The 20662-nt window shown below is 39.6% G+C and overlaps 1 protein-coding gene across 6 annotated transcripts in view; it reads right to left on the bottom strand.

Annotated features, from left to right (window-relative positions):
- Positions 1–20662, bottom strand: part of RALGAPB (Ral GTPase activating protein non-catalytic subunit beta) — a 101135-nt gene that overhangs the window by 12687 nt on the left and 67786 nt on the right. For all 6 annotated transcript variants that reach the window (XM_067708113.1, XM_067708114.1, XM_067708115.1 and 3 more), the window contains 6 exons: positions 15123–15310; positions 12694–12800; positions 10937–11089; positions 8378–8587; positions 3384–3542; positions 1604–1769 (listed from right to left, as the gene is read on the bottom strand). In XM_067708113.1, coding sequence (XP_067564214.1) covers positions 1604–1769; positions 3384–3542; positions 8378–8587; positions 10937–11089; positions 12694–12800; positions 15123–15310 — 983 coding nt within the window. The remainder of the gene's footprint in view (positions 1–1603; positions 1770–3383; positions 3543–8377; positions 8588–10936; positions 11090–12693; positions 12801–15122; positions 15311–20662) is intronic.

Here is a 20662-nt window from a genome sequence, read left to right as displayed (position 1 = left end):
CCCTCCCCTCCTCTACCTTGTTTGTTTCTATCAGGATCATTCCATCTCTCTTGCCACAGCGACAGGCTCAGGGTGGTCCAATCACTGCGTATCTCAGGATTTGGGGAGAAGGGAGGTTCTGAGACTCAGCTAATCTCTCCTCTTCAGACTAGTGTGGTATGTGAATGTAAAGCCTAGAACTGCCTTATTTGCACTATGAGGAAAGCCAGGCTGGGACAAAGCCAATACATGGAAATCAGAGCTAAAGAAAAACTGCAGAGAAATAGAACAGGACTGCTGATCAAATGGCAACAAAAAATGTACACTAATCTCTGGAATTTTCAGTTATATGAGGCAATAAATGACCTTCAAACTCTAAGCCAATTTGGGTCAGGTTTTCTGTTACCTGCAACCTTAAGCATCCAACTGATACATTTATACATTTATCAAACTAAAAAATGTGCAAATCCTTTATCAATTCTACTTATGAGAACTTGGTCTATAAATACACTCAAGCACATATTAAAGGTTAGGTGCAATTAAAATTAGAGCATATCCTCAAATACTTTGATTCAACCTTGGTTGAAAGTAGAAAAAATTACAAGTCACAAGTCACAATGATATTCAATGGGAAACCTTGAGAGAGTATAATCTTGTTGACAGAAAAACTTTGCTAATTCAAAGCACTGGACACAGGCATTACCCACTTGAGAGAGGTATTATTAACTTTCCAGTGATTTCAAGATTTCAAGAGCTCCCAGAACAAAAAGCACTAGCCAGGTGGTGCAAAGGCCTTAAGTTTAAACTTATACTTGCTCTGGTACTTGTTATCCTGATTACAGCTCCTCAGGAGGATTGTGCAGAGATGGGCATGAATCTCTCAGAGACAGTCAGCTGTTTACTAAAAAGATTTTTATATAATATCCCAAGAATGTGACTTAAATGACAGCCACAAAGTCTAAAAAACACATCTGTTAATAGAAAACTATATTTATTAGACAAAATACACTTGTTAGGAAACTGTACTTTTGCTATAATCTAAATTTATTATAATATTGTTATAGAAAATGGAATTTGTTCACTCACACTACAAAAAAAGGAACTTATTAACCTTGTGATAATTATGCCATTAATTTTATATTAATTAACTCTGTCATTATATATGTATATAACATATACAGTCATTTATATATACATATACATAAGTATTCCCCATATTAACAGAAAATGTCTGGAAGACTATACAATTATTAAGTGACCTCCTGTGAGGATTAGAGGAAAGAGACTTTTCCATTCTATACCTCTGCTTGTTTTTTTTTTTGTTTTTTTTTTGCGCTACGCAGGCGTCTCACTGCTGTGGCCTTTCCCATTGTGGAGCACAGGCTCCGGACGCACAGGCTCAGCGGCCATGGCTCACGGGCCCAGCCGCTCCGTGGCATGTGGGATCTTCCCGGACTGGGGCACGAACCCATGTCCCCTGCATCGGCAGGCGGACCCTAAACCACTGCGCCACCAGGGAAGCCCTCTGCTTGTTTTTTTTTTAATAAGACTACAAACTAATAGTAATGGGCGAAAAGCCAAGAGTAACAAAACAAGAAAAAACAAATGAACATACGAGTTTTACCTTGTTCAGGTCCTTCACCATCATCGCAACTGTTAATAGACCAACTGGTGGAAACATGCCCAGTCCAGCCAGGGTGTCTGCCCACATCTACCGCCCAGCCAAGGGAGAGCAAAAATTCTAGGAAATGTGGCTGAACATTTCTGGAAGACTCCACATTCTTTAAAATCTGAAATATATACCAATCATCAGATATAATGAAGGAAACAAAAGGGCGTATCAAAATAAGCTTCATAAAAATCGATTCACTTTGAAGTGTCTGATAAATCAAGCCCAAGCTTAGAATAAACTGGGGACTATATATATCACTGTAGTTAAAAATGCATGCTTCCAAGTTAGAGAGATTTGGGTTCAAATCCTGGCTGGGCCTTGGGCAAGTTTCTTAACCCCACTGCTTCAGTTTCTTCATCTATAAAGTGAGTAATAATGATGGCTGTGAAGATTAGGTGAGATAAGAAATACAAGAAAATCCTTTAGCTCCCTCCCTAGCAAAATAATTATTGAGCTAGACATGTTTACTAAAAGTAAACAAAAAACACTAAGTCCCCGCCTTCACAGAGTCTGATTAGTGAAAAACATTACATAGGTATGTGATTATTTACTTACAAATCTTGACAAATGCTATAAAAAGTATAAACCTGTTACAAATTCAATAATTAATGAGTGGGAAAACATCCTTCTCTTAGTCCAAAGAAGAGAATGTAACCATTCCAGAAAAAAATGAAGTGACCAGAAGGGTCTCTCCTCTTCACCAAGTATAAAACTTAATTCCTGGGCCTCAGAAAGAAAAGTCCCTTGTTCTAAAACAGTGGTTCTCATGGGGGTGACTTTGCTCTCCAGGGGACATTTGGCAATGTCTGGAGACATTTTTGATATCACAACTGGTGGGGCACTGCTGGGACCTAGTGAGTAGACGCCAAAGATGCTGCTATATGTCCTATTCTATAGAACAGCTCCCATAACAAGGAATTATCTGGCCCAAAATAGCAACAGTGCTTCTGTTGAAAACCTAATGCTAGAGGAAGAAAAAGGAGGAATCCTCTACAAATTAAAAATGAGATGGGGAGAGGGGTAGTGTATCAACATCACCTGGGGAATCTCTTAAAACATAAGATTCTCTTAGCCTACTCCAGAACTTCTTTATCAGATCAGGAGAGATAAGATCCTGGAATTACTACTTTTAAAAGCTCTCCCAAGTAACTTTTGATGCAGCCAGTCCACAGATCACTGATGTAGTTGATACAATGTTAATCTATGGCAAGATCATCTGGAGGCCTAATGAAGTCAAACTATGTGGTGTGTTACGTCGAATACTTCTCAATCCACTGGGCATCATTGCCAGGCCATTATCTCTTAAACATATCATCTCTTAAACACATCATCTCCTTAGAAGTGTACCTGTTTAGTTCACCCATATCCCTTCATATCCTTCTAAGTGCCAGGAAACTGATTTGACTGCCAGTTCTCGTTTTCTTCCAATTAAAATTTTTTTTCAGAAGTGAAACTTTTAAATAAACAACTTGAAAATTTAGTCAAGATGCAATAAGTAAGTCAAATTCAACTTGCAGGCCACTGGCTGGCAGCTGGAAATTAATCTAAATCTTCCCTGTGACTAGGGAAGGCAGGTCTCAGCCATTCTAAAGGAGGCCTCAGAGAATCTTACTGTTTTCTAGTCACACTCAGTTCCTAGAAAGCCAAGGAAACTCAACCAGTGTAACAATTACCTCAAGGGTTTATAAAATTTATAGCATAAAAATTTACCCCCAAAATCCAGAAATCTTACCTCCTGGTTTGTTTTCTGACCTGGCTTCATATAGAAAATAAAAACTGTGTCGAAGGGACGACATGGCAAGAGATCCAGATACCCAATGTCATCAAAAAATCCAGGTATCATGGAGTCAAGTGCAATAAGGTGAGGAGGTAGACGACTATTTGCAGGTTCCTATCGCCAAAGGAAGAAAGGAGAAATTATTATCTCTCTTCATCATTCTAATTATAAAAGCAATACTTGCTCACGGTTTAATAAACATTAAGTTAAAAAAAAATTATAAAGTCACAGCAATAAGCACAACCATAATCCCAAACTACAGAAACTATTTAACATGCTTGTGTTCTTCCTTCCAGTTCTCTTATTTGCCTTTTTCTGCTGAAAGACAGTTGAAATCTTAATATGTATATAATTTAAAATCCTATTTTCTCTATAAAATATCAAGCTTTCTAGCAAAAAAATTTTATATGTATTTTATTCTTATTCATTGCCGGTCTTAATGCAAAATGGTACAGCCATGCCCGGAGGCAATTTGGCAGTTTCTTGCAAAGCTAAACATAGTCTTACCATACAGTGAAGCAATTACATAACTTGGTATTTTCCCATATGAATTAAAAACATGCCTACACAAAAACCTGCACACAAATGTTTACAAGCAGCTTTATTCATAATGGCCAAAACTTGCAAGCAACCAAGGTGTCTTTCTGTAGGTGAATGGATAAGTAGACTGTGATACATCCACACAATGGAATATTATTCAGTAATAAAAAGAAATGTGCTATCAAGTCACAAAAAGACATGGAGGAAACTTAAATGCAAATCACTAACTGAAAGAAGCCAATCTGAAGAGGATACATACTATATGATTCCAACTATATGACATTCTGGAAAAGGCAAAACTGTAGAGACAGTAAAAAATCAGGGGTTGGGTGGGGGAAGGAGGAGGAAGTATGACTAAGAAGACTACACTGGATTTTTAGGGCAGTGAAACTATTTTGTATAATGCTATAATGATGGACACATGTTATTATACGCATTTGTCAAAACCCACAGAATTGTACAACACAGAGTGAACTCAGGTAAACTATGGACTTCAGTTAATAATCCATCCCATACTGGTTCATCACTTGTTACAGATGTGTCACAACAATGCAAGATGTTACAATACGAGAAACTGTGTGTGTGGAGGAAGAGAGGTTATATGGGAAGTCTCTCTACTTTCTACTCAATTGTTCTGCAAACCTAAAACTGCTTTAAAAAATAGTCTATTAACTTTTAAGGCATTTTTTGTTTTGTTTCCCCCCATCCTTTATCTTCTTTGAGATCTTGATCTTGCCCAGCAGGTTGGGCCATCCATGATATTTTTCAGGAAAGCATCCCCCAGAGATGGCAAGGATTACTCTCTTCTACAATAGCAAGGATCGTGAGCCTGGTCTTCTAGTCCGTTATATAACATTCCTAACAAGGGTTGAGGCAACACCCTATCATCAAAAACATTACTATTTTTGCAGTCGAACAGAAGAGTATTCACACTATGAAGTAAGTAAGACTACAAATAGCCTCGCATCAATTCAGGTCAGATTTTTCCACTAAGTGAATTTTATACAAACATACAAAAGAACTTCTAGTTTTCATTTTTCACTTTGAAATCATGGATAAGGAACTACAGACCTGTAGCATGCTATGATACACCTTATAGGACAAAGCCTCCTCATTCTTTCTTTTTTAAATAAGCTATCTCATCACCTTGCTCTTCTGGATGATCTTCTGATTCAGGAACATAACATGCATATATTTTATACCTCTTAACTCTTAATAACTTTAAAGTTTTTCCCTCTAGGTCTGTGTTTTAATACATTTTCTTAGAATAACTTTTGTCAATATCGCAGTTGTAACTGAGGTATTTTGGCATCATATTTGTAACTGCATATTAGAGCCACAGTCATTAATATCTATACTTGGTGTGTAGTGATCTTAATTCCCATTTACTTTAAACATTCTATTGATTCTCTTATGGCTGTCTAATTAGAAATCATATTACCTGAGAACTGTCTTTTCCTTTCCAATGGTTTTTTTCCTCTTATTTAGTTTCTTTTAATATTTCACTGACTTTCCTGGTTTTGATACTATACTGTAGTTATGTAAGATGTTACCCATTGGGGGAACCCCCCTGCACATTTTTAAAAAAAACTTTCTGTTAATCTATAATTATTTAAAAATTAAAATAGGGACTTCCCTGGTGGTGCAGTCGTTAAGAATTCGCCTGCATATGCAGGGGACATGGGTTCAATCCCTGGTCCGGGAAGACCCTACATGCCACGGAGCAACTAAGCCCACTCGCTGCAACTACTGAAGTCTGCATGCTCTAGGGCCTGCATGCCACAACTACGGAGCCCATGTGCTGCAACAACTGAAGCCCACGCGCCTAGAGCCTGAGCTCCGCAACAAGAGAAGCCACTGCAATGAGAAACCCGTGCACCTCAATGAAGAGTAGCCCTCACTCGCCACAACTAGAGAAAGCCCACGTGCAGCAATGAAGACCCAACACAGCCAAAAAAAAAATTTTTTTTAATTAAAAATAAAATTAAAATAACTTTTCATTAACTAAAAAACTCTCAGTGTTGAACAGTGGCCAAGGTAGATATCCTTTACCTCTGATTTTTAACAAAGGGTGGTTCTAGTTTCCTCATTCCCCATCTCGTTTTCTAAACAGGCTGCCATTTACTGAAATCTACATTACTGGCCCTAACTAAGTTTTTGGTTTTTTGTTTATTCATTTTTTAAAAATCAGACTGAATATTATTCTACTGAATACTGACTGTTTTATTGACTGATCTGCTAAAATAGGATCAAATTATTTTCTTAATAACTTTACTAATATTTACCAATAACTGACTCTCCTTAAGTTCCTAGGATAAACCTTACTTGGTTGTAGAAGTTAATTTGTTTAACACGCTGCTGAATTCAGTTTTACTAGCATTCTCCTTAACACTTTTGCACATATATTCGTAAGTAAAGATTGGTTTATAGCTTTTTCATGTGTGTGCTGTCTGGTATAAGTTACTAGAGATAAGGTAAGATTCATAAAATAAACCAGTTTACTTTCTGACTTTTTCCTATGTTCTCTCTCTTTTTTTAAAAAAATATTTATTTGGCTGTGCTGGGTCTTAGTTGCAGCACGCGGGATCTTCATCGCAGCATGCAGGCTCTTAGTTGTGGCATGTGGGATCTAATTCCCGGGATTGAACCTGGGCCCCCTGCATTGGGAGTGCGGAGTCTTAACCACTGGACCACCAGGGAAGTCCCTTTTTCCTATGTTCTGAACCAGGTGAGAAAGCATGAGAATTATTTCCTTGAAAGCTTAAAAATTTCAAGCAGAATAGATAACATGAAAGGAAAACTTCAATCTCAGAGACAGGGCTGTTAAGGCTCTTCTTGTCTCCCTTCAGTCCATGCCTCTTCTTGCCTCCCTTCAGTCCACAGAATGTAATATTTTCTTCTAGTATGTTTTTATTTACTGCTTCTACTCTGTTCAATTTTCTCCACTAGGAATACCACTAATCATTTTTAGGTTGTATCTTTGTTCCTGGACTTCCATATTTACCACTGTATTTCTCATTATTTTCCTCTTTCTGTTGTTTTCTTCTGCATTTTAAGAGTTTTTTACTTTTTACTCTCCACCACTAACTCGATTTTCTACAACATAAAGTATTTTTCATCTACATGCTGAAATCCAAACTCAGTCAGCAATGTTCCCCTCTGCTTTCCTTAAAAGTTAAATGGCCTTTAACCAAGTAGCTGTTGGCGAGTAAGGGCAGGGGGCAACTTGTGCAATAAACAACTTCTTGCCTGGCAATCTTCAGTTGTGCTTTTCAAAACAAACAGGCCTTAGTACAAACTCTAAATCTACATTCAGGGAAGCCATTTCACATTTTTGAGGCCCTGTTTCCACATCTGTGAAATAGAGATACCATTACTTTCCTTGTAAAACTGTTTTAATGGAATTAAGAATAATGACATTATTTACCTTACAGGCTGGTTGACTTTGTACTACGTACTACATGAAGCACCTGACACGATCACAATGAGATGGATACCCTTATCACCCCTATTTATCTATTTATTTACTTATTTTTGGCTGCATTGGGTCTTTGTTGCTGTGCACGGGCTTTCTCTAGTTGCAGCGAGTGGGGGCTACTCTTTGTTGCGGTGCGCGGGCTTCTCATTGCAGTGGCTTCTCTTGTTGTGGAGCACGGGCTCTAGGTGCACGGGCTTCAGTAGCTGTGGCTGGCAGGCTCAGTAGTTGCAGTGCACGAGCTCTAGAACGCAGGCTCAGTAGTCGTGGCGCAAGGGCTTAGTTGCTCTGTGGTATGTGGGATCCTCCCAGACCAGGGCTCGAACCCGTGTCCCCTGCATTGGCAGGAGGATTCTTAACCACTGCAACACCAGGGAAGCCCACCCCTATTTTATAGATGAGGAACTAAGACTCAGAAAAGTTGGGCAACTTGCCCAAGATCACATAGCTGGCAAGTAGTGATGCCAGGACATAAACCTAGACAGTCTGATCTCAGGAACTGCACAACATAAGAAGTGCTTATACTTGTTCCTTTTTAAAAGTGGCATAGAAGAGCAGAGTAAATTGTAGCCCATATTTCAGTAATAAAGTGTACTGGGGAAGAGTTTTAACATTCTTTTTTCTAATTATCTATAGATTTCATTAATATGTGTGATATGAGTCCTACATTACCTAGGAAAATTCAGAGGCGCATATATTATTATATTATAAGCAGTCCCCTCAGACAGAACTCTAAATATATTCATGGGAAAACTGTCTTGGAGCTCATATTATAACCTACAGCATCATGGAATTTCATTTCCTTGTATGAAGGGTAAGGTTTTAAACAGTTTGTTTTTTAAAATTCCTTCTATCTTCATAAAAATGCTTTAGCTATCAGCAGCTGAATGTTAATATATGAATATATTTACTCATAAAAGTTTACAGAAATTACCTTCAATGCTTCTAAGGACAAAAATCCAAAGTGTGAAAGGAAAAGGCGTGCTGTTTGGAATTCCTGGGCAGGAGGTGGGGGCTTACAATCTGTAATCGGATCAGGAAAACTTCTCTTCTGCAATTCCTCCTCACTTTGTTGTTCAAGGTGTATTTCATAAGCAATCTGCTGGGCCATGCCATTCCTTAATTTTTCATGTCTCTCTTCTAACTGAAATAAACCGAACATTTCATTTTTTTGGAATTATCATAAAAGTAATAGAATTAATCAAGTTTTAAATGAAAATAAAGCTACAAGCAACAAAATAAATGAAGATAATTTTTAGTGATCAACACTGAGTTTCAATTCAGTACAACCAAGAGCATACAATCAAGCAAATACGTTACAAGGTTAAAACAAATACCCAAAACATGTCCCTACAGCCTCAAAAATTGCTCCTTCATCTCCTTGCTGTAAGTGAAACCACTCTGTCTCTGCTTCCCTTCACATCGGCAAGAAAGGGGGCAGAGTTGTTGCTCTCTGCCAGATCCCTGTCCATCTTCATCCTGCAGTGATCCCCTCATGTTTTGAAGTCCATAACTATAGCATTAGTTGCTATACTCTTGGAGTTATTACCTCTGCTTCCCTTCTGATCCATCCTATTTAAAATTCCATCCTCTTTGGTGAACAGCCTGGCTTATATTCCTACAACCTCCTCAACCTTCACAACTCTTGCCATCCATGACACACTTTGTACCTCGGATGTGCTGTACTTTCAAGAGCTACAATCCTGAAATTCCTTTCCTACAGCTCACCCAAACTCCTACTCCCCCTTTACTATCACTGAGAGGCAAACAACCCCTCCCCGTATTTCCCCAAGCCATTAGCATCCTTCTGGCTTCATCTACCTCCCAACCAAAACTAAATCCCCAAATCTGACATCTTATACCCTCTTCTAAGCATATAACATGGCTGTGTTGTTCCTTATTCTTCCTTATTCACCCAGCCAATCTCCACACCATTCAAATTTTTTACTTATGCCTCTGGATACCAAGGACTTTTTTTTTTTTTTTTGCGGTATGCGGGCCTCTCACTGCTGTGGCCTCTCCCGCTGCGGAGCGCAGGCTCCGGACGCGCAGGCTCAGCCTCTCCGCGGCATGTGGGATCTTCCCGGACCGGGGCATGGACCCGTGTCCCCTGCATCGGCAGGCAGACTCTCAACCACTGCGCCACCAGGGAAGCCCTGGATACCAAGGACTTTTGGAGAAAGTCAGCAGAGTGCATTAAGTAACTTCACTACAGATCATGCTACTTAAACCTAGCTGGGCTGCCTGGCAATTTTAAGAATTATCTTTGCTTCCCTATTTCATTGCTAAGAACTAAGATTAAAATTTATATAAGCTGCTTTAATTTTCCTCCTTTCCATCTCTAAATGTCTCTGAACCTTCACTGACCCTCTCCTCTCCTGCCTTACCAGAAGTGTCCCTTTTCTAAACTCAATCACAGGTTCTTGACCCTACTGCCTCCAGGGCTTTACTCCGTTACTCATCATTTCCCCAGCCCAACTTACAGTGTTGGCAGGTGCAGACCCTTTTCCACTGGCTCCTTCCACCTCTAATTCTTCTTGAATTAAAAAAAAAGAAAGAAAAAGAAAAACCAGCCTTGCGTTTCCTTAGCTAAGGCTATTTCCTCACACTCTTTTTCACTCTGTACCCTTCCCTTTACTGTTAACAGTAACAGTGTAGTTTATATTCACTGCCTTTTCCTCTTTAACCATTCATTCCCCAGACCCTTACACTTTAATACTCCTTTGAACTTGCTCTCAAAGGTCACCAACATTTCATGACAAAATCCAGGGGCCTCTTCTTAGTGCTCCTTCTCCTTGATCTCTCTAGCATTGGAAACTGCAGGCAGCCTCCATTCCTAACCTTATATTCTCTCATGCCCTGACATACCTGTCTTCCATTTCTTAAAATTCTTCTCTCTTGACCTAAGTGACCAATTACTTAATCTATTTAAGTATCTAAATTAATCTAAACCCAAATAAATTTCTCCCATTTTCCCAAACCTGTCCTCTTCCTAATGTCTATATTTCTATAAATAGCACTGTTATCTTTGTCACTCAAGCCTGAAATCTAAAGTTCTTTGGCTCTTTTCCTTCCCTCATCAATCCAAGACTGTCTGGATCTACCTCTACAAGACATGCCATATATTTAAACTTCCACTATCAATGAGGTAGTCCTTCCCATCCCCTGCCTAGATTGTCATAACTGTCTCTGAATTGGGCTCCCTTCTCCAAATATCCTCCACTAGGGTCTGATCATATCAGAACACTACTGAAACCACAGACCAGCTCAGGCAGCCCAGTGCCACCTCTCTATAAGATATGTCCAGTTTCTTTCAATCAGCCACAATCTATATTTGTCTTACTACATGCTAATCTCCTGGATGACAAATACCCAGGTCATCTTATGAATCACCCCCAGGAATACCAAAGAAAGGCAGTGTCTTGACCACAGAAGTTGCTGAAGAATGTTAATAGTCATTCTCTTAACAACAGCTGATAATAATTTATCTTACTTCTTCAGTAACAATTTCATGCAAATCTGGAATGCTCAGATCTGCTTTCACAAAAGGAATCTTGTCCACCTCTTCAGGAAATGGTCGATGTTTCACAGTATATTTAAATCCAACATCATTTTTAGGAACTGGACGAGGTTCAGGCACAAAAAGCTGTTAAAATAAAACAAATAACATTATGTTTATTACATGTGGGTGCCAGCTGAAATGACATGTATTTCCCTGGTCTCTTAGAAGCCTGTGTTTCCCTAGGATTGCATAACACAGAAATTCAGTAAGAATCTGCAAATACTACTGCTAATGGTAAAGGTACCAATGTACTCTTTTATTTTTATAAAAATGTTCATCAACTTATGACAGATTTTTGTGCCTGACAAATGGGTTACGGACCTCCACTGCACCAGGCCTGAATCTTCCATATTCAGTGGTAAGCCAATAGGTAAGGCATTTCAGAGCTTAAGGCTCAAACTTCCTTCTTCCCTAAGGGCTCTCAAATCATTCCATATAATAAAGTACAAGTTTACATCCACTGGGCATCTCTAGACAGTGAGTTCAATAATTAGAACCTTAGCATGGCTTAAGTGAAAAGATATGGCACCGAATCTAGGTCTTCAAGGCGCCAAATCCCTGCTTTAATACATATTAGCTGTGTGACTTCCGTTTTCACACCTGAAAAATGGAAATAATCCACCACAAGACTGTCATAAGGATTAAACAAAAAAATATATGGCACATATTAAACTACTGAACAGTTTTAGTGCCTTTCCTGATCTCCTTCTTCCTCAGTCTTTAATGGCATTCAGCGGCTTATACAGTGCTGCTGACAGAATGTGACTGGCGTGACGCCACCAGGAGCAAATAGGGGTGTGCTCCTCACAGCAAACACATCTCATCTAACAGAGACATATGGAATGTTCAATTGTTTTAGGCATTTGCTCCAATTCTGTGAGCGTCTCTCTTAAATGCTGGTAAAATTTTATTATGTTTTAAAGAATTTTTAGTAACATAAGTAAAAGCTTACAGTGTGATAAGTGAAAAGAGCAGTATATACAAAAATGACTAAAATTCTATTTAAGTGTTATGTACAGAAAGGAACAAAAAGATTGGAAGGAAACCCACTAAAATATTAACAGTGGCTATCTACTTCTGGAGAGTAAAAGTACAGGTGATTTAAAAATTTCTTCTTTATTATCTGAATTTTCCAACTTTCTCCCGTAAGCAAATTTTATTCACATGATTACAACTGTTACGAAGAAAATAAACTGTGCCACCCCAAAGAAAGATTTCATTAAATTTTACAGCACATTAAAAAATTATAGAGCATATTACCAATTATACAGTTATATGAAACAATCTGAAACTAAGTACTGTTGCCAGAGACATCAAGGCTCTGGCAAATTTTTTTCATAATGGCATGTACCTAAATTTTATTATTTTAAACACTGCATGGAAAAAATTCGGTCCACTGTTCAGAACAGTAGTTCTTAATCATAAGTGGATGTCAGAGTCACTCGGAAAGTTTTCTGAAAATACACCTGCCTTGAAGACGTCTTTAAAGAGTATTTCAGTGGACCTGGAATTCTAGGCTCCTAAGATGATTCTGATGTGAACTCACAGACTGAGAATCTGGCTAGGATCAAAAATATTTATCTGTGATTTTTGTTGTAATATTATTTAACCTTTAAATCACAACACACACAAACACATGCACACACACACTCACTCCTAGTCACTTCCCTGTAACTTCTGATGGATACCTTCTGATTTGCTTTTGCTCCTCTGGGTAAAAGGCAAAGTTGTTGTGCCCAAGCAAGTCTTCCAGACATTCCCCGGACCAGCACAGTGACAGAGGGGAAAAAATCATCTAGAATAAAATGTTGGTGGAAAAGTTTTTATTTCTGACAACATATAAAATACACCTATTGTCAATTTTAGAGCCTCTAATAATCAAAGCCCTAGCATAGTGCTTCCCTAACTTTTATCCTTTGTGAACCATCTCTGTGGATTCTGCCATATTCAAGTACCACTATTACTATTTAAATTTAAACTTAAAATTTTTGAAGGAAATGATATATTTCTACCTTAAAAGGAAAATCATGAATTTTGGTGTGCTAATTATATATTTTTAAAACACATGTTTAAAAATACATAAAATAATGTTCACCGATGTATCAACCAACATCATCTCACATACCTCCAGCAATACACATACACATTTTTGGGTAACACTATCCTAGCAAATACTCTTAACTTTCAGTGTTGGGAATGACCTAAATGCAGAAGACAGGCTGGGTGCTTGCGGTGCTGATGTTACATTCACCCATGCCTTTGTGCACCACAGCCCACCACAGGCAGGCACTGTTTCATCCCAACACAAGTTCAGGGGCAGGAAGAAGGGAGGTAAAGAACTCAGGATGGACTGCCTGAGTACCCAGATCCTTCTTCCTATTCCCTCCCTTCTTTTGTCTCTGGTGTAGGAGTCAAACTTGTTCAAACTTCTCTCTCTTACTTCTATTATTAACTATTACAATGAACCATTAAAATATCCTTGTACTTCTATAAAATCCCAATTGTTTATATTTTTGGTAGAATTCCAATGCAATGAAATTGCTTAGAATGAGAGTAATGGGGTCCTAAAAAATCTGGAAAAGGGTTGACATCTACCCCTCAGGCCAGGAAACCTGGAGAGGATACTGGGATTTTATAGACTCTTTAGCAGGTGGCTCGGGAGTGGGAAACTGGAGGAATCATGAATAATTGGCACAAACCAGGGAAGAAAGTCAAGCAACACCCAGGTCTAAGGTAGAGAAGGATGAGGTGCCTTAAGAAGGAAAGACTTGGGACCAGTGCTTCTGGAGTTGGGCAACGATTAAAGGCCCCATCCACTTCATATTAAAGTCACTGTATCTTACCACAAGAGGAAGGAAAGCTGTGATGGTATTCACTCGTCCCTGAACTACTGGGAAACGTCTCATTTCATTTTATGGATTTATGAGATCCTACCTATATATACTCAACAGAATTTGCATGGGACTCTAAGATCCTTTTCACGTTTGCAAAAGTAAGAAGGTAAGTCTTTAATCACTGAGGAAATCCTATCACTGTGGGGCAACAATAACAAAGAGACAGTATGAGGTTCAGAAAATTTGGACTCTAGTCCTGGTCATACCATACACTTCTCAAGTAACCCTGGACAAGTCACATACCCTCTCTGAGCCCCAGTTTCTTAACCTGTAAATGAGGGAATTGCACGCTAGGTGATTCCCTGTATGCCCAACTTTTCTGTAACCTTCACTTTCCTTTACCTTCCCAGCAATAAGGGTCTCTCTAAGAACATGCTTCCTTTACATACTGGCTGATTCCAATTACCATCAGAAAAAAATGTACTCTGAGCAGTCTGCGTTGCAGTGGTAATCACACACCTTGAGATGGTTTATAATTGGGGGAAAGAGGGGAAGAAAACAGTGCATGTTATGTCAATGGAAAATCACTGAAGAATTTTCAGGAGGGCACTGGCATGGTCAGATCTGCATTTGAGGATGAATGCAATGGTGGCAGCAAGTAGGATGGAGGTAACGGTAACAAATTTTGGAACTGGAAGGAGGAAGAATCAGATCAGGTAGGAAGCAATAATCCAGATAAGAAATAATAAAGTCCTGCATTTGGCTGTACTGGGAGGAATGCAGAGAAAAGAAGATTCCAAAGTCACTAGCGGGGTAGAAACTTGGAAACCAACTACATAAGGGAGTAACAGGAAGGAGAAGGCAAAGATGACTCCTCCAATTCCCAGCCTGTTTGGGTGGCACCAATAACTGAAAAAGAACAATGTGGAGTGAAGGGCGGGAAAGGAGAGGGGCAGGATCCAAAGTTCAAGAAGGACGAAAGAGTAATAATGATTTTTATACACAGTAAACAACAGAAATATCCCACTGAACTTTTTATAAAATTATGGAGCTCTTTTCTAATAGATATAAAGGGCCTCTAAAAGATTCTATTTAATATGTATATTGCATTTTCTGACCCTCTATTTTTTAGCTGCTATTATCTCATCAGCTAGAAGGCTTTCTGACAAATGCAAAATTACTTAGAATTTGCAGTCTTTCCTTCCCCGATCCTGAAACAGCTTGCTAATACTGATGAACATGTTGATTTAGCAATGGAAAAAGCCCAAAGTGCTGAAACTTACTCTGTTCATTTCCAAGAGGTTGCTCCAGCATTGCCAGGATGACACTGTTATCCAAGACAAAGTACCGGAAACTATGCTTGTTTATGGTTGGCAGTCTGGAGTATTTAATCAAAGTGGTCTCATTCACCAGACTACAAGGAGAGGCAGGACCACTGGGTGAAGGAAATGCGCCAAGCAACTGCATAATACTATGGAGAATGCAAAAGATAACAGTTAATCCCCAAAGGGAAATCTTAAATTCACCTCATGCATCAATCTGTCCTTCTGTTCTTTTGGATTTATCTGGCCACAGCCACGCTTCCTCTTTGAGAGTCAGATTTACTCCCTGTGGCAGATGCTGTGATGTGCTGTCCAGATTTCCCTCTCCAAGACTGAAAGACCCAGTCCCCCAGATGCAGGGAGATGGTGGCCATAGCTTTCAGCTGAGTCCTGGAGAGGCCAATGAGAACCACTTCACTCAAGATCACAGCTTCCTCCTGGGGCAGTTCTCGTCCAATGAACTGTTAATGCAGGGGTATAAAGTCCCAGCCCCCCGGCCCCAACATGAGAGAATCCTGAAGGGCCAGCCCAGCTCCAGAGCTCTTTGTTGCAAATGCATCACAGTTTATGTCTTCCCTCTGCTCAATCCTACTTCCTTCATTCCCTCATAAGGGTTGATCCTGAGAGCACTTTCCAATAAACTTCCTGCAAGCAAATTTCTCTCTCTTGAAGTTTGCTACCCAGGGAATCTGACTAATCATACTTCCAAATCATGAAGCTCCTAAAGATATATTTTAAAAAATGTGTGTGCTCCAGGTTTCAGGATAATGCTAAAGCATTCTAGACCTAGAAAAGGATCCAAAGATCAGCCAAGACCCCTCAATTTTTCAGACGGGGAAACTCAGGCTCAGAAGAGATAAGTGATCATCAAGAGACCAGAAACCAGGGCCTACTGCCTTCTCACTGTGTGGTCATGAATAGATATCGTCATTTTACAGATAAGGAACTTGATGCACTAGTAGTTAACATCTCACAGAACCACTGTAATTATTAAATGAGAATATATATGAAAAAATGCTTTATAAACTGGAATTCAACTGATCAAGTCTTACCATTCTGAAATGTTTATATCCACAGAGATTTCTGCATACCTTCAATGCATAATAGTAATAACTTACATATACCACTTACCATGTGCCAGGCACTGGGTCTAAGCACTTTACACATTTTATTAAGTTATCATAACAACCCTATGAGATAGCTACCATCATTATTCCCATTTTATAATTAAGAAACTGAAACACAGAAAGAATCTTCTTAAGAAAACTTAAAGATTTTACCTTGTGGTCCTAATATCACCTGATCCTTCATACGTAACTCATTTGAAAACTAGTATTCCCCAACACCATTGCAATCCTCTCCCTTTCTCTTTCATTCTAATGCTTGAACCCAAATCTCTCTGATAATAGAAGGCAACACTGCTCAACAGATACTTTCCTTCCATTTTCTCTCCTCCTAGGAGGAGGACTATCTAAGAATTTCAAGGACCAGGAGAACTTCATGATGAGTTCAGGCCTAAGAATTTATGAAAAACCAAGAGACAAGCAATGGGAAAATGTGGGTTTTCTAACATGGGACAGAGATGGTTGTCACAAAGCATATGGACCATGTGAGCTTATGTTCCATGCAAGATTCTAAGACATTATCAAATAGGTTGCTGGCAAGGGTACAGGTCACACCAGCCTAACCACATTTTCTCTTCTTGATGATTACTAGACTGGAAAGGCAGAGAAATATCTCTGAAATCAAGACATGCAAGTATTTGGCAGTGTATCATTATAAACTTAGAGACAAGATTTAAAAACCTCTGTGAACCTGAAGGGAAACCTCTTATGTGCTTTGTGAGTCTTTCTCTGTTCTCTCTCTCTCTCTCTCTCTATATATATATATATACTTTAAAGAACTAACCATTTATTTATTTTTTTGGCCACGCTGTGCAGCACGCGGGATCTTCCCCGACCGACCAGGGATAGAACCTGTGCCCCCTGCAATGGAAGCGGAGTCTTAACCACTGGACCACCAGGGAAGACCCTGTTCAATATTTTTATCAGTATCTTTTTTTTTTTTTTTTTTTTGCAGTACGCAGGCCTCTCACTGTTGTGGCCTCTCCCGTTGCGGAGCACAGGCTCCGGACGCACAGGCTCAGCGGCCATGGCTCACGGGCCTAGCCGCTCCGCGGCATGTGGGATCTTCCCAGACGGGGGCACAAACCCGTGTCCCCTGCATCGGCAGGCGGACTCTCAACCACTGCGCCACCAGGGAAACCCCTATCAGTATCTTTGATTAGGACACACAGGGCAGGCTCATTAAATCTGCAGTTGGGGACTTCCTTGGTGGTGCAGTGGCTAAGAATCCGCATGTCAATGCAGGGGACATGGGTTCGAGCCCTGGTCCAGGAAGATCCCACATGCCGCGGAGCAACTAAGCCCGTGCGCCACAACTACTGAGCCTGTGCTCTAGAGCACACGAGCCACAACTACTGAGCCCGCTGGCCTAGAGCCCGTGCTCTGCAACAAGAGAAGCCACCGCAATGAGAAGCCTGCGCACCACAATGAAGAGTAGCCCCCGCTCGCTGCAACTGAAAGAAAGCCCGCACACAGTAACAAAGACCGAATACAGCCAAAAATAAATAATAAATAAATTTTAAAATAATAAATAAATAAAATAAATCTGCAGTTGACCAAAAGTTGAGCTGCAGAGTTAATATATCAGAGTAAGAATTGGGATCCAAAAGAATCTTAAAAAATTAACAATAATGAGGTAAATCTTACATAAAGATATTTCAAGTTTAAATGTAAAATTCTGTACATTACATCCAAATACCCCCCCCCCAAAAATAAGTACAGGATGAGAAAGACAAAAGGTAAATGCGTTAAAAAAAAGCCTCTAAGATTTTAGTTGACTTAGTACAAATCACCAGGTTCTCAAAAACCCAATGCAGTCTCTAAGTACACTTTAATGAAAATATAATATTCTACAATTTAAAGGTCATTGACCTTTAAAGAGGTACACAGACAAACCTGCGCCATTGAAAGGAAAAAAGACGAGGATGATAAAGGTACTCTAAATCTCTGTCATATGAAAAACAGTTGAAGGTACTGGCAGAAATGAATTAGAAAGAACATGAGCACTGTCTTCAGACACCACCACTCCTCAGAAAAAAGCGTTTTATTATTAAAAGTCTGAATCAGAAACAATGGGTAGAAGTTAAAGTGGGAGAGATTTCAGCTCAGTGTAAACATCAAGTTTTTAACAATTAAAATGAAATGGGCAAACTTGGGGGTTAAAGTATCCCAAAATTAGAGGCCAAATAACTTGGTAAATAAGTCTTAAAGGTGACTAAGCAGAGGGGCCGCTAAAATGTCTTCCAAGAGTCCTAACGTATATTATACAACAAGGGGAAAAACACCAACCAGCTGATCTGCATTCCGTAACTATCTCCTGTGTGCTCAGCACTGTGAGGGATGTGAAGAAGGAAATGTGGCCTTTACCCAGGTTGGGGAGGTAACGCTAGCATGTTATCAAATATAACCAGGTGTGATCATGACACTGTAGAATTCATGCAGTGTGGTAAGGTCAGACTAATTGAGCACAGAGGTGTGGAAAAGAAGCAGAATGACCAAAGAAGGTCCATGGAAGTAGTGGATATGATATGAGCACCGAACAATGGAGGATGTGGCCAAGAGGAGAAGAGGGAAGTCCTGAAACCCAGGGGAAGTATACAGACAGGTATGAACATGTACACTTCACGGCCACAAGTGGCCTGCCAGCTGTGGCAGAAGGGATGTGCTGGGAAAGATCAGACAGTTTGAGTGGGGACTCAAGGAGGGCCTTGAAAACGAGACCAAAAATTTCACACCATATGGCAGTAAACAGCAATCTATTCAGTTTTCAATCACTCAAGCAGCAGAATAAGCACAGTACCTAAGACGATGAGTTCAGCAACAGAATGCAAAAAAGTGTGAGAGACTGAAAACAGGGAAATCAGGCAAGAAGTGATAAGGGCCTGGACTGGGAATGCTATCTGAGGTCAGAACAAATGGAGGAAATACTTTCAAAGGTAAAGTCTATTGGACTCAGTCACTGGCTTCATATGGGGAGTAACAGATAAAGCAGAGATAAATCAGAAAATGAGTCAAAGTTTTGTGTTTGCATAACTGGAAAACAGCAATGATACTGACATAAAGCTGTAATTGTGAGGGAACAGAGAGAATGTGATTTGGATATGTTTCATGATGACTCTTCAGGGCCCTCTTCAAGACTTAAAACTAAAGATGCCTTTTGTAGAGTTGCCAGCAGAGATAAGACAAATGAGCCACCTCGATAACTACCGGCTAGTTCTGGAAGCATCCCAGGACTCTCTACTTATTCTGAGCTCATATCCAATCCTCACTGCCAATCATATTCTCAATGGAATGTTCCATCCAGCCTAGGATGGAGCAAACTTATTTTTATATAATGCAGAGTCCCAGTGAGAAATGTCCTTCCCCCCTTCTCCATATCCCTTACTCTTCAAGGTACACACATCAAGTCTTAGTTTTTTAATAATGCTTTTAAGTCCACCCCAGCCCACACAGGTCTTCTCTCTGGACTTTTATTATTTCTAGTACTCAATCGCATTTTTCTAATTTTCTAGCTATTAGCCAAACCCCCACAAAGTCAATGAAAGCCCATCATTAGCATAGTGAGCAGGACTGAACTAAAGCAAGTGCGCTTCTAAAACTTTACTGAATGACCTAAGCCCATGAGGAACTGAAATAAACCCAACTTTATTGTGCACACGTTAGTGTGACGCTTTCAACACGTCACAGAACTCATAAAAGATCCTGGGATCTTGGTAAGGGCTGATTTACATACAAATCTACAAGCTGTCTTACCTACCACTTTACTAAGAAGACCAAGATGAGCCAACCCAGACTGACTTGACATTCCTCCTTCCTGTTTTTATGTTGTTCTGGGGTCTCATCTACATTTACCCTTTCATAAGTCTCATCTTCCCATCTGTACCAATTCCACCTATCTTCTCCACCTACCTCTTCCTTTCAGTTGATAAACTGCCTTTCTTCCCTCTTTCTACTCTGCTCACTAACTGGCCAAACACACTATTTCAATTCTCTCTAATACTTTTTCAAGATACCAACCTGTCTCTGTCCCTTCACAACCAAATTGCTTGACATAGGAGTCTTCTCTTGCTGCCTAACCACCCTGCAATCTGACTTATAGCTCAAACTTTATCCATTCTCTAAGAGTCAGGTCCATGTCCTTTTCCTTAGAAATCTTATTTTGATTTCCCCGAATCTGGAAGTATTCATTTCCTCCTTCCAACACCCCAGCATTTTATTTGTACCTCGTCTCTTGGAGCATTTAATCTAACTAGCATTATAGATATTTGTGTTCACATCTTATCTTCCCTACTGGACAAGAAGCTCTTTGAGGGCGATAACTGAATCTGATTTATCTTTACATCCTATTACCAGTTCATAAGAGGAAGTTTATAAATC

The sequence above is a fragment of the Pseudorca crassidens genome, chromosome 15 (assembly GCF_039906515.1).
Source record: "Pseudorca crassidens isolate mPseCra1 chromosome 15, mPseCra1.hap1, whole genome shotgun sequence".
NCBI lineage: Eukaryota > Metazoa > Chordata > Mammalia > Artiodactyla > Delphinidae > Pseudorca > Pseudorca crassidens.
Note: the sequence above shows the minus strand (reverse complement) of the source record. Positions and strands in the feature narration are given on the sequence as shown.